The 13,645-nt window shown below is 32.8% G+C and overlaps 2 protein-coding genes across 2 annotated transcripts; one reads left to right on the top strand and one right to left on the bottom strand.

Annotated features, from left to right (window-relative positions):
- Positions 1 to 482: 482 nt before the first annotated feature.
- On the top strand, positions 483 to 6,093 carry LOC131625385 (uncharacterized). Its single transcript, XM_058896246.1, has 8 exons — positions 483 to 788; positions 926 to 969; positions 1,741 to 2,105; positions 2,256 to 2,365; positions 4,050 to 4,532; positions 4,611 to 4,769; positions 4,843 to 5,264; positions 5,378 to 6,093. The coding sequence occupies exons 3-8, from the start codon at positions 1,765 to 1,767 to the stop codon at positions 5,996 to 5,998; spliced, it is 2,136 nt and encodes a 711-aa protein (XP_058752229.1). The 5' UTR covers positions 483 to 788; positions 926 to 969; positions 1,741 to 1,764; the 3' UTR covers positions 5,999 to 6,093.
- A 453-nt stretch (positions 6,094 to 6,546) lies between these two features.
- On the bottom strand, positions 6,547 to 7,806 carry LOC131625382 (uncharacterized). Its single transcript, XM_058896242.1, has one exon. The coding sequence runs from the start codon at positions 7,804 to 7,806 to the stop codon at positions 6,547 to 6,549; it is 1,260 nt and encodes a 419-aa protein (XP_058752225.1).
- Positions 7,807 to 13,645: the final 5,839 nt, after the last annotated feature.

Here is a 13,645-nt window from a genome sequence, read left to right as displayed (position 1 = left end):
TTTTTTTTCACTGTCACTTGGTCTATTTGGTTAGTTAGAAACAACACTCTCTTTAAGGGAGGTCATAAACAACACTCTCTTTAAGGGAGGTCATAAAGATGTGAACGAAATTGTGTCGTTGGTTAAATCTCTCTCATGGGCATGGTTCAAAGCGAGATCTAAAGAACCTCTCTATATAATGGAAAAAATTGACTTTAAAGTCTGTAGCCTATATTCACTAGTCTAGTTGAATTTCTCGTTGTGCCCACGTTAATGCAATTTTCATGCTTATAAAAATAAAACTAGGTGATACAAATTTGATCTTTCAAATTACAAAAGATAAAGATAAATCTCCCCAAAGACAACGATAAAAATACTATTTGTACATTAAAAAATTAATCAAACAAGGTGGGAGTGTTAGGTAGGTAGTAAAAACTTAATCCTACATTCAATAAATATTCCTCTTTTTTCTTTCTTGTAAATAATTAATTGAAATTCTTTTTACACTTGACTTGCTTTTGAAACAAATTTTCCTTTGCATCCATTATTTTATGCCTTAAGATGCTGTACAATTTTTCCACACAATACCTTCCTCCCTCCTTCATTTATCATAATCACCTTTTTATATATGTTTCTTGTTTCTCCTTTTAGCCGTGTGGTGTATATATAACTTCAACCACTACAACACCTTCTTCAATCTTCTCTTTCATTTTCCAGTTTCCATTTGAATCTGAAAATACTTCTCTATCTTTGGTTGGTTTTGCCAAAAAAATTACAACAAGAACTCGTCTATTACTTCAAAAATCTTAGTAATTTCTCTTTACAGTTCTTTATTCATTTTTTATTTTATTATTATTATTTTTTTTATAATGGTTCTCTTAGAAGTGAAAACTACATGTTGTTGACTTCGAACTGAACATATTTTTTTTGTTATATATTTTTGCAGGTAAGTGAAGGAGTAAATTGAAGTCCTCTTACGTGTTTTTCCAGGTATGGTGCTTTAACATTTTCCATGTATTGGTTATTAATTATTATAATATTTTCATGATTCATATAAACAGTTCAAAATTTGATATTCTATATGAATGTTTGATTTGTAAACTTAGAATTTTCATCCTTTTCTTTGTTTTTGTGATAAAACGTTCTCTCTCTCTCTCTCACATAAAACTTTCTATATAAAAACTTTAGAGTGAGAAAGACTATGTGTGGACAATATTTTAAGGAGACATGTTAGGTGGTCCTCCCTTGGAATATTTTATCACCAAGCTCCTCTCGAATATCCAGCATTGTTTTTCTTACATTTTTCAAGTTAAATTGGAAATTCAAATTCACTCACTTTAAAAGAAAAAGTTTATAATAGATTAACTTATTTTATTTCTTTTTCATATTTAATATGAATTTAAAATTAGTTATTAAGTAATTTTTGAAGTTTTAGTTTAGATAATTTTGTAGACATATTTATTTATTATTTAATTGCAGGAAATGTTGAATTATTCTTATAAAATAATTATATTACATATTTTTTAAAAACGTATTTTATTATTTTCAAATATATCTTATGCTTTAATGATTATATTAGTATCTAACATGAGTCAAAGATCTACATCTAAACTAGCTAATAAAAAAATATTTGATGCTTTACGAGTTTCAAGATTTTGCTATTGAGCGTAGAAAATATTCAATTTATAATTAAAAAATTATAGTTATTAATTTATTTTTCAGCCTTTGAGCTATACTTTAAAATAGTTATAATCGTTGTAGGTGATACAGTTTTGATTTTTAAAAATGGATACCAACACGACCGTTGTTGAGAGGCGATCCGTTTCAGAGCCACCATACTTCGATGGTAAAAATTGTGCCGAATGGAAGAAGAGTATGATGGTATACATACAATCTGTTGATTTTAAACTTTGGCTTGTGATCAAGAATGGATCAAAAATTCCGAAAAAAACAATAAACGGTGTAGAAATTGAGAAATCTGAAGATGAGTTCAATGATGAAGACATGAAGATGATGGAACAAGAAGCAAAAGCCAAACATATTTTATGTTGTGCCTTAAATCCAGATGATCTTAAAAAAGTTTCAAGTTGCAATACCACAAAGGAAATGTGGGATGAGCTTGACAAGTAAGTGTTTCATATATTTCATTTTTTTGGTTCACTTCACTCATCCATATATAGTATGGCTAACAATTAGTTATCGATAATATTGAATAGTTGTTATGATAATATTTCCTCGAATTAAAAATTGTAAAATATATATTTTGTTTTTGATAGGGAAGTGGTAGCACCTGATGTCAATTCTAGAGCACCGGTATTATCACAAGTAAAATCAGGAGCCGCAGCACTATTCAATGCTCCAAACCTTGAGTTCTTGCAAGAAACAAGTAAGATTCTCATTGACTCTCTCAACACAATTATTTTATTGGATCTAATCATAGGTAATTATATTCTCCCTGTCTTAAAATAAATATCAATCTAAACACTTTTAGGGAGTTTAAAACTGTAATAAATAATAAATATCATTCTTGACACTTTTACGGAGTTAAAAACTGTAATAAATAATAAATATCATTCTTGACACTTTTACGCAACTAAAAACTATAATAAATGAGATTGTCTTTCATCAGTATGTCTTATTTTATTTAAACTATGCACAGTTTTAAAAAAATTAATTATATGTCTAGATTTTAAATAATATAAAATATTAGTTAGCAAAGTAGTTGAATATAATGAAAACTAATAAATAAATGTATAGTAGTGAAAAAATGAATATTATATTGATAATGTAAAAAAAATAAAATATTTTGAGAGAAAAAAATATAAATAAGACATTTTTATTTTTATGAGAAGAATCAAGTATGAATTATTAGTGTATTTTTAGTATCATTAATACAATGTGAAAAAGTAATAAATATAAAATACTAGTATAATTGAAAACTAAAAATTAAAATATCAATGTAAATTTCAAATAACACTTATTTTAAAATAAATAATTTTTCCATACAAGACAATTATCTTGGAACTTAGGAACTTATACTTTAAAAATATTATTATTAGTTCATATTACTATAATACAATCAATAAATCCACGAGTGCGGTCTTATTTATTTTTTAGAGGAAAAAGAAGATAAAAATTACAACATATATGCATCACATAAATTGGTGGTGTCAATGTCCATGGACGGTTCTATGTTGCTTCTTGAGAGGGTTTGGAGCCCACTTGATTTCTTTAGTCTGAATGAATAAGATTATTTCAATATCATCAACTTTATCTTATATATTGACTTGAATGAAACTTCAACTTTAATTAATATGAAGTGATTGTCGTCTAATATTGTAGAAAATACTTCATTAATATTTTTGGCATTTTCTATATAACAAAGAAAAGTTAAACCTTATTTTTCTTGAGACCTTTAATCAATGAACCAGTAATATAGTAAATTTGAAAATAACTTAGTGTATATATATATATATATATATATATATATATATATATATATATATATATATATATATATATATATATATATATATATATATATATATATATATATATATATATATATATATATTTTAAATTTGTTGGTCTATTTGGATAGTTAGGAATAGTTTCATTTTTAGAAGACAGAATTGGAATATTTTAGATATTGTTTGGAGTATTAAGATTCTAGTTTAGCGTTGGTCTTTTATCGAGAAGATTAATCGTACCAAATACAACTTTTATGAGTTCAACAAGGATCCTTTGTTGTATTTAACTTAATTGTATTTGGCGATTAATTTTCCCCGATTTGGGCTTCTTGGTGCCTTTTTGTAATGGTTGTAACAACTTTTGGTTCTTATCTATTTATATATTTCTTGATTATTAAAAAAAAAAAAATTTTAATTTGATTTATAAATAAATGCTGTGTGTTGAACTACTCGGGCTATTCAGTTTTAATATATATTATAAGTATGACTTCTATAAGAAAATGGAACAGTCTTTTTATCTCATCACTTATGTCATATTAAATTCAGACATTATATTGATATTATTTTGATTTTGTAATTCCCATTATTATTTTATTTTAGGTGATGATACAAAGAAAAAGTTTCTAAACCTTTGTGTTCCCATTCACAAGTTTGCTTTAGAAGGGAACTGGCCAGGAGCCAAGCACATCCTAAACAAAGAAATTAAATTGAAAAATGCTGCCATAACATATGGGTGGCCTACACTACTGCATATTGCAGCCGGTGCAAACCACATCGAATTTGTGAAGCAGCTATTGAAAATGTTGGATGATACTAATGACTTGAAATTGCAAGATATGAATGGCAACACTGCTTTCTCTTTTGCTGCTGCTGCTGGAAATGTAGAAATTGCTGACTTAATGTTGGAAAAAGACGATCAGTTGCCAACAATAAGAGGTGGAAATGGATATACTCCTATTCAGTATGCTGCTTTGCAGGGAAGATACAAAATGACATGGCATCTGTATGATAAAACCATACATTGTTTTGAAGATAAGGATTGGAGTTTATTGTTCTTTGCGTGTATCTACACTGGCATCTATGGTAAGGTTTCCGATTATATAGAGAATTCGCCACCTTATCATTTGTGAAATTATTGATCATAACATTTTTTAATTTCAGACTTGGCCTTAAAAATGGCAAGATATAAGAATGAACTGGCTTTTGCACGCGATGCAAATGATGAGACAGCTTTACATTTTTTGGCTCAAAATGAAATGCCTTTGGATTCTTGTTGTCACGGTCCAGAACATGACGATAATCCCATCATGATCAATCCTGGTAAATAAGCAGTCTCTCTTTTGATTTTTATGAATTTCATGTAACTGTAAAGTAATAAAGTTTCTTATTGCAGCCATGAAAAATCATGTTGTTTTCCAACTGGTTAAATTTCTTTGGACCACGATTCTTGATAAACACTACTATTCGGAAGCGGAGTTAAAAAAAATCAGAAATGAACCTTCTCAACTAATATTTAATGCTGCAAAAGTTGGAAATTTCGGATTCATATCGGAGCTTATTAGTGGTTATCCTAGCTTGATATGGGATGTGGATAGCAAAAACCGAACTATAATACACATAGCTGTTTTGCATCGTCATGCTAGTATTTTCAACCTTGTACATAAAATAGGATACATAAAGGGTGTCATAGTGACATATCAAGATGAAGAAGGAAACACTTTATTGCATTTGGCTGCAAAATTAGCACCACAAAGTCAACTTGAATTGGTTTCTGGAGCAGCTTTTCAAATGTGCCTTGAGTTATTATGGTTTGAGGTAAATATTCCTATTTTTTTTTTAGTAAACAAGATAATATTCCTATTATGCTACATAAATAAAACTTAAGTTTTTTTTATATACTTATTATACCTCATTTTCATATATGATAGAAAGTAAAGAAGATAATGCTGCCACCACAAATAAAGATGAGAAACTCTGAAGGCTTCACTGCACAGGAACTATTCTCAAAGGAACACGAAAAACTAAGAGAAAACGCGGAGTCCTGGATGAAAAAAACAGCTGAGTCTTGTATGCTAATTTCAACTGTCATTGCTACCGGAGTTTTCACTGCTGCACTTAGTTTACCAGGCGGAACAAATGACGACACAGGAAAACCAAATTATTTATCTAAAACATCATTCTTGGTGTTTGCGATATCAGACGCATTGGCACTCATCTCATCTTCAACTGCAATTTTGATCTTCTTGTCTATTCTGGTCTCGCGCTATGGAGAGTATGATTTTTATAAATCATTGCCTTTGAAGCTAATATTTGGGTTAGTTGCATTATTCATCTCCATAACAAGCATGATGGTAGCATTTAGCAGTGCCTTCTTCATTATATACTATCATGGTTCAAAGTGGGTTCCTAGTTCCATTGCAATGCTTTCTTTCCTCCCAATCCTTTTGTACATAGGTTTGCAATTTTCATTGTTTTCAGATATTATTTACTCAACCTACTATTGGAGGATGCTATCTAAGCCTGGTAAAAACATGATTTATGTACTGTAGAGGGTTGTTATTGTAAGGAAAATGTTTATGTTACAAGATAAGTTTGTATACCTCTCTCTCTTCTGTAAATAATTAGTAACAAATAGCACTAGTCTTATTCTAATATGTTATTTAAATTTTTTTCTAGAAGATGTTAATGTAAGGTAATACTGAAATTGTTGCTTTTCTAAATTAAATCATGTTTGTTTGATAATTCATAAGTCACTATAATATCCTGAGTGCAGTAGATCATATCACCTCTCTAATCTATTGAGAAATGATGTTAAGGAAAATATTGACTCATAGAACTAGTTCAAGGTAGAAAGCATCAGTTAGAAAACATACTATTACCAAGTCATATAGTACAATGCTCTCTTGGATATAAACTACTTAATTATTGAAATTCAATGTGTTATTGATCTCAAACTTTTCCACTTTAACTCATACACGTGAAATTAACAACATATTGTTGTCAAATTCAAGAAAAAAGAGGGATTTAATTTTTTTTTTTCAATAAGCAATGGAATTAAAGGGAGCAAAAGGGATGCTCCACCCCAATACAAAGAAAGTTACTCAACAAAACACAAAAGAGGTTGAGTATTCCAACCATAAAAATTACAACAAGGCAATTTCTTATAAAAAGAGATTAACCAACTCCAAGAGACCATAACTATCTCCGACATGCATTCTATGAAACTAAAGGACTCACTTCTAAAAACAATTGCATTACGCTTTAACCATAAAGTCCAAATCGTTGTTATCCAAACCACCGCCATTATGACTCTTTTAGATGGACACTTAATCTTGGAACAATTGTAGAAGAAGTCCATGAAATCTTCCAAAGACAAAAAATCCCCACCTCCAAGCCACATGAAGACTCTACGCCAAATTCCGATAGACACTTCACAATTAGAGAAGAGATGCACAATGTTTTCCTCCTCCTTCGAACATAAAACACACAAAGAATCTTCCCCTTCATTCAATATTCCACGGCTCACTAAGTTGTCTTTTGTTGCAATTCTATTGTGGATAAATCGCCAACAAAAAAATTGAATTCTAGATGGCACTTTTAAATTCCAAAGATGAATGAGGGCCCTAACCTTCTCTTCGGCCAACGGCGGACCCGAAAGCTTTCCTTTGAAAAAGTCGTAACAAGATTTAACCGTGAAAACTCCTTCCGAATTAAGCCTCCAACTGAATGAATCATCTTCATCCTTCTTTAAACTGTAGTTATCCATTTCGGTACGAAACGCTTGCATAGCATTTACTAGAACAGCGTCGGCCGGGTCAGAATCTGTCAAAAACGGATAAACCTGTTGCTGCATGACAGAGGGAGCAGCACTAGCAGAACCGATGACAGCAGCATCCGGCTGCAGAACCGTGCCCTCCCTTTGCAGAACCGGAACAACACCCTCTACTGTGAACAGAGATCTAAAATTCCAGTTCCAGCACCCCTCCAAGAATGTGCCAGCAGCAGATACCTGTAGCAAATGATTAGCGGCCAATGAAAACAGAGAAGGAAAGATTTTCATTAAAGATTGCTTCCCCGTCCAATCCGCATACCACAACGGAGTAGAGTCCCCGCTACCCACTTTGACTCGGATGACACTAGAGAAATTATCCACAAGAAGATTTTCATAGTTATCCGACAATATGAGATCTCTCCACCATATTGAATCCTTGTTGTCCACTACCGAGACATCTCCTACCAAAACCTTAAGCTTCACATTTCCGTACCGCTCTTCTAAAAGATCTCGCCAAACCGCATCTCTATCAGTAAGAATACGCCATTTCCATTTGCTAAGTAAGGCCACATTTAATATTTCCATATTTTTGACACCCAAACCTCCCTCTTCTCGACTTTTGCAAACCGTGTCCCAAGCTATCTAATTAACGGAACGCTTTAATTCACCTCCTCCCCAAAGAAATTTACGTTGAATAGAGCACACCTCATTTAAGATCATTTTAGGAGCCTTGTAAAAAGAAAGAGCACACCGAATTGATGAGAACCACCCTCCTCGCCATACTAAGATTCATACCTTTCCAAGACGATAATCTCTTCTTAAAAGTCACTAAGAAGTCCTTCCACATAGAAAGTTTCCTAGGATTATCACCAACCCTCACTCCTAGAAACTTAAAAGGTAAGGACCCTACTTTACAAGAAAGAAAGCAAGCCGCGGCTTCCATAAACCAATTTCCCACATTAATTCCAAACAAATTACTCTTGTGAAAATTAATTCGAAGACCGGACATCATCTCAAAGTCTCTAAAAATAGCTTTTAAACTCCACAAGTTTGCCAAATCGCACTCCGCAAAAATCAAAGTATCATCCGCAAATTGTAACAAATCCACCTCCTTATTCTCATTAATTTTAAAGCCACGAAACTCTCCCAAAACCTTGCTTCTATACATCAATGCCGTGAGAACTTCCATCACAAGAACAAACACAAATGGGGACAAAGGATCCGCTTGACGGAGACCTTTCTCCACAACAAAATCTTTTGTCGCACTTCCATTAACAAGCACCGAAAGCGAATTTGTAAAGATGCTACTATCCATCCACTTCAACCATCTCTTTCCAAACCCCATACGTTTGAAAACATATCTAGCAAAGTTCCAACTCACTCTATCATAGGATTTCTCAAAGTCAACCTTCAAAACCATACAACTCCTCCGATTCCTTTTAGCTAAATCAAGAACCTCATTGGCTATAAGAACTCCGTCCGAGATATTTCTACACGGAATGAACGCCGTTTGATTCTTCGAAACAAGTTTACCCACCACACATCTAAGTCTAGCCGACAACAACTTAGCTACAATTTTGTACAAGCTTCCTACCAAGCAAATGGGGCGAAACTCCTTCAAAGATTGAGGATTCTTTACTTTTGGAACAAGGGTGATAAAAGAAGAGGTGCAAGCTTTGGTTAAAACACCTTTATCATGGAAGTCCTTACAACACTTTAAGACATCCTCCTTCACCACCCTCCAATTCAACTTAAAAAGATCCAAAGAATACCCATCCGGACCGGGGCTTTTGTTACCGTCACAAGACCAAACGGCTTCCTTGATTTCTTCTTCCGAAAAATCTCTCTCCAACCATATCACATCACTCTCGGTCAAACAATTAAGAGGGAGACCCTCCGGGACCGGCCTACATAAATCTTCTTCCTTGAAAAAATTGTGAAAGTAATTAACAATTTCTTCTTTGACCTTTTCCACACCTTCTACCCTCCCTTGTTCTCCTTCAATGGAAGTGATACCATTACGTCTTTGCCTTTCCTTTAGGGAATTATGAAAGAATCTTGTATTCCTATCTCCCTCTTTCAACCAAAGATTACGGGATTTTAGCCTAAGCATGCTCTCTTTAATTTCCATATTGTTTCGAAGATCTCGGTAAGCCATCCTTCTATCGAGCACAACTTCATCTATATGACCTCCTAGACAATCCTCTAACTCTTTATCCTTCATATTAATTTCATCCCTTTCCTCCTCCATCTTTAGATCAATCCAACCAAAAACCTCCTTGTTCCACCCTTTAAGCTTCTCCTTGAAACTTTTCAATTTCTCATAGAGCACAAAGTCACCCCTACCTTTAACAAGCATCTTCTTCCATTCAAACTCCACAAACTCCATTAATAAAGAGGGATTTAATAAAAATATATTATATTGGTGTGATGGTATTAATCCGCAAGTGCACGGAAATATCAAAGTAATATAAAAGATTGTCAAACCCAAAGACCAATAATCAATCTACCGTTATCTACGGTCGCTTTGTAAATCTAAGGCTATCGGTAAGAGTTTTTGATTTAAAATGAAATAAAATAAACTAGTTAGAATTAGTTGAAACGGATATCGGAATGTGATTTCCGGCGTATCTTTGAGCTCAGGTAAATTTTGATATTTCGTTTTGGTTTAAAATATTTTTCGGAGGAAATACTAATTTAAAACACTGCTCACTTTCGCGCAGCCCGTGTCATGTTTCGAAACCGTAAATGCCATGCTGTCGCTCCACAAAATACAATTTTGATACAAGTTTTTGAAGATAAATAAATCCTAATTAATAAATAAAGCGTTGTCGCTATTTTTAGAAATTAAGAATCTATTTTTTATCTATCGGATATCGGGTCTCACACTTTCGCACTATTGACCGATATCTGAGTGCTCGAGCTTTCGCGCAAAACTTTTTAACTTTAAAACTAAAAATCAGAACCAGAAAAATAAGTGTTATGAATTCAATGCCAATAACGAAGTATAAAACAAGGAAAGAATAAAGAACAAGGAAGAAGAAGAACACAAGAATTGGTTATAACTGTTATTCTTTTACTTTCTCTTAGAAAACAAGATTACAAGTTTACAAGAATAAAAAATAACCTCTCTCACCCTAAATTAGTATTTGCAGTATGCAATGATGAGAGACTAGTATGTTATTTATAATAAAATCTAACATACTAACAAATGGGCTTTTTCCACAAGGCCCATTACACAAGCTAACTTAATAAACAAGCTAACTTAACAAATTAGGGTTTAAAAACTAAAACCTAATTTAACATGCTAACAATCCTAGCATCTTCGACACCAGCATGTAAACAACCTTCGACTTATTTGAATTGGTATATGTCGGTTTCAACAAATTTGTTTCTATCTCACCCGATATATTTGATCGACCTATGCCAACGAGATGTATGATTAAAGTTGTATGATAACACTAATATCCCAAGACCATCACATCAATCACCTCAGACTCAGGAGAATACTAGGAGACTCCAAACACTCCAAGGAAGTCAAGGGAGACCTCGAAGGCTAATAAAGGGGCCGAAGTATGTAATCTGTAGGCGTTTGAGTCGAGGGGGTAAATAAATTATCTCTAATCATTGTGTATTTTTTTTAATACTATTATAATTTAATCGAACCAAGAGTTGCAGACGTAACTTCCTCCCCCCTAAAAATAACTTTTCTTAATTTATTCTTAAAATAGTTTGTAATGTATCAACCAAATATTAAAATTTTGATCTTTAAAACATCAAACCATAAAATTAAATCTATGCAAAAACAATGATGAAAAGTATCAATGATGATTAACAAATTAATTAAACACTTTTGTGGTGTTATCTTAGTAAACAAGAGCTTAGTTTTATAAACATAAGATACCTATTTTACAATGATAACCCATTTTACCTTGTTTGAAAAATGGGTTTTATCTCAATTTTAAAGGCGATGTACCTAAGAGTGACATAAAAAATTTCTACTTTAACCCTTTGTTGTTGCAAAATCGAGGGAAAAGTGTAATGCACATGAGTTCAAACCCTAACAACTGTAATTTCGTATTTTATTGAAAATCACACAACTTTACCTATCGGTTATACAAATAACCGAGATATGTATTTATATAGATATTTTTGCTTACAAATATGCATATATATTAAATTTTCTTTTGAATACAAATTTTTATAATTTTACAGTATTTTTGTATCAAACCTACTAGTACATTTTTAAATAAGACTCTTGAAAGATCCTCTCATTCATTTGTTTCTCAAATTAAATTAATAAAGGTTAGAAAATAAAAATAAATTATTATGTATAAAGCCAAGGGATTGTATATAGAACACAAACCTTAAATCAATATTATTTTCTGCTCTTGTAATCCATCACAAAGATTGTTTTCACTTTTCTGTAAGTTTCACTTTTCTCAATCAATATTTTTATTATCAACGTTTGTTATTCAAATTATTTGTGATTCGGATATATAGTGCGACATTAGAGTTCTGAATGAGTGCCGTGACAGTTTTACGTGTATCACTAGTATTTCTTGTGAATTAATGTACTGACAGTGTCTTCAACATTGATACTCAATAAATGGACGACAAAGATTTGTTTACGGACAAAAAAGGAAGTCAATACGCTCTCTTATTTTTCCTTTGATTGTGACAAAAAATCGAGGTAAAAAGTTTTTTTTTAAAATAAAAAATCAAATAAATTAGAGACTAAATTCACTGAAATAATAGATCTATTGTAAAAAAAATGATGAAAAGATAAAAATAGAAAATAACATGTATTGTTTTCTGTTTAAATTTTTTAAAGTACCATTTTAATTTTTTTTTTTCATAAGCAAGGGATTATATAAATAGAGAATTAGGGGTTCTCAACCCGAATACAATGATCAACGGGAAAACCCGACAAAAAGAAGATTACAAGCCAATTACATCACGAAAGGAAACCCAAAGGATCCTTACAAAAATCGTAGAAATTGTAATTGGAATTAGTAATATTCCCGCAAAAAGACCATCGCCACACCGTAAGCTTTATATTCCAAACAATATTATTTACGCTCCAACCATCATTCCGGAAGCACACGCCATTTCTAGCTACCCAAAGACACCAAGTAACCGCTAACCATACCATCCCCAATTTACACCTCTTAACTTTCTTGAATTTAAAGAACGAATGCCACTCCATAAAACTAGGTAAGCAATCATCCTCCTTCCTATCTCCTATACCAACCCATAAAGCTATGTCATTCCAAATCCTTTTTACCACCCAACAAACAAAAAAAGTATGCCTAGCCTTTTCTACATCCACACCACAAAAAGAACAAAATAAATTATCTAAGGGGAGAGAGATACCTCTAATCAACAATAAGTCCTTTGTAGGAAGCCTATTGTGAAATTATCTCCAACCGAACGCCTTGATTTTGAACGGCACCTCTAACTTCCATAAATCCCCAAAAGCTTCGTAGCATTTAATAGGAGGACCAAAAGGAGTTAAACTCTTCAAAAGATAAGAATAACAAGAAGCTACCGAAAACTCAAGGTCCTCATTATTACACCAATCCACTTCATCTCTCCTCTCATTTCGACCTTCCGCACCGTCCAAGAAACTCCTCAAAACCGCCACCTCCCCTTCATGAGTATCCACCTCTAAACCGAAATCTCCCCATTTCCAACCGTCACTACTCCATCCACCCATCGCCGCCACGGAAGCAATTTTTAATTTAGAAGCTTCGAAAAGGACCGGAAAAAGGACTTTCAAAGGAGGTCCTCCCCACCACTTAGCAAACCAAAATGGAGTATTAAAACCATTGTTAATTGAGAAACTACTACATTCCATAATCGGATCACAATACCGGCCATGGGAAATATTAACAAGATCCCTCCACCAAAAGGAACAACTCGATGTAGGAGACGACCCCTTATCCCCACTCAACATCTTGTAAGAAAGGTCACCATAATGAGCTTTCAAAATAGAGAACCAAAGAGAATCGGTACCTTGAAGAATCTTCCATCTCCACTTGAAAAGAAGAGCCAAATTAAACAAAGCAATATTTTTAACTCCCAAGCCTCCCTTATCTAAAGAAAGATTAGCATCCCTCCATTTCACCCAATGAATCTTCCTTTTATTCTCCACCCCCCCATAGAAAATTACTTTGAATGGTGGTAAGGTTTTTTATCACTTTCGGAGGGACTTTGTAGAAGGACATAGTGAAAATAGATAAAGAACTAAGAACGGATTTAAGAAGAGTGATTCTACCTCCCAAATTAAGGAACCGGTTCGTCCACCCTTCCAAGCGATTCTTCAACTTCAACACGAGCGGGTTCCACGTATTTTCCTTCCTTGGATTAAAGCCGATAGGAATACCGAGGAAGTAAAAATTGCTCTCTTCCACTTTGCAAG

The sequence above is a fragment of the Vicia villosa genome, unplaced genomic scaffold (assembly GCF_029867415.1).
Source record: "Vicia villosa cultivar HV-30 ecotype Madison, WI unplaced genomic scaffold, Vvil1.0 ctg.000211F_1_1_3, whole genome shotgun sequence".
Classification (NCBI taxonomy): Eukaryota; Viridiplantae; Streptophyta; class Magnoliopsida; order Fabales; family Fabaceae; genus Vicia; species Vicia villosa.
This window is presented reverse-complemented; position numbering and strand designations above follow the sequence as displayed.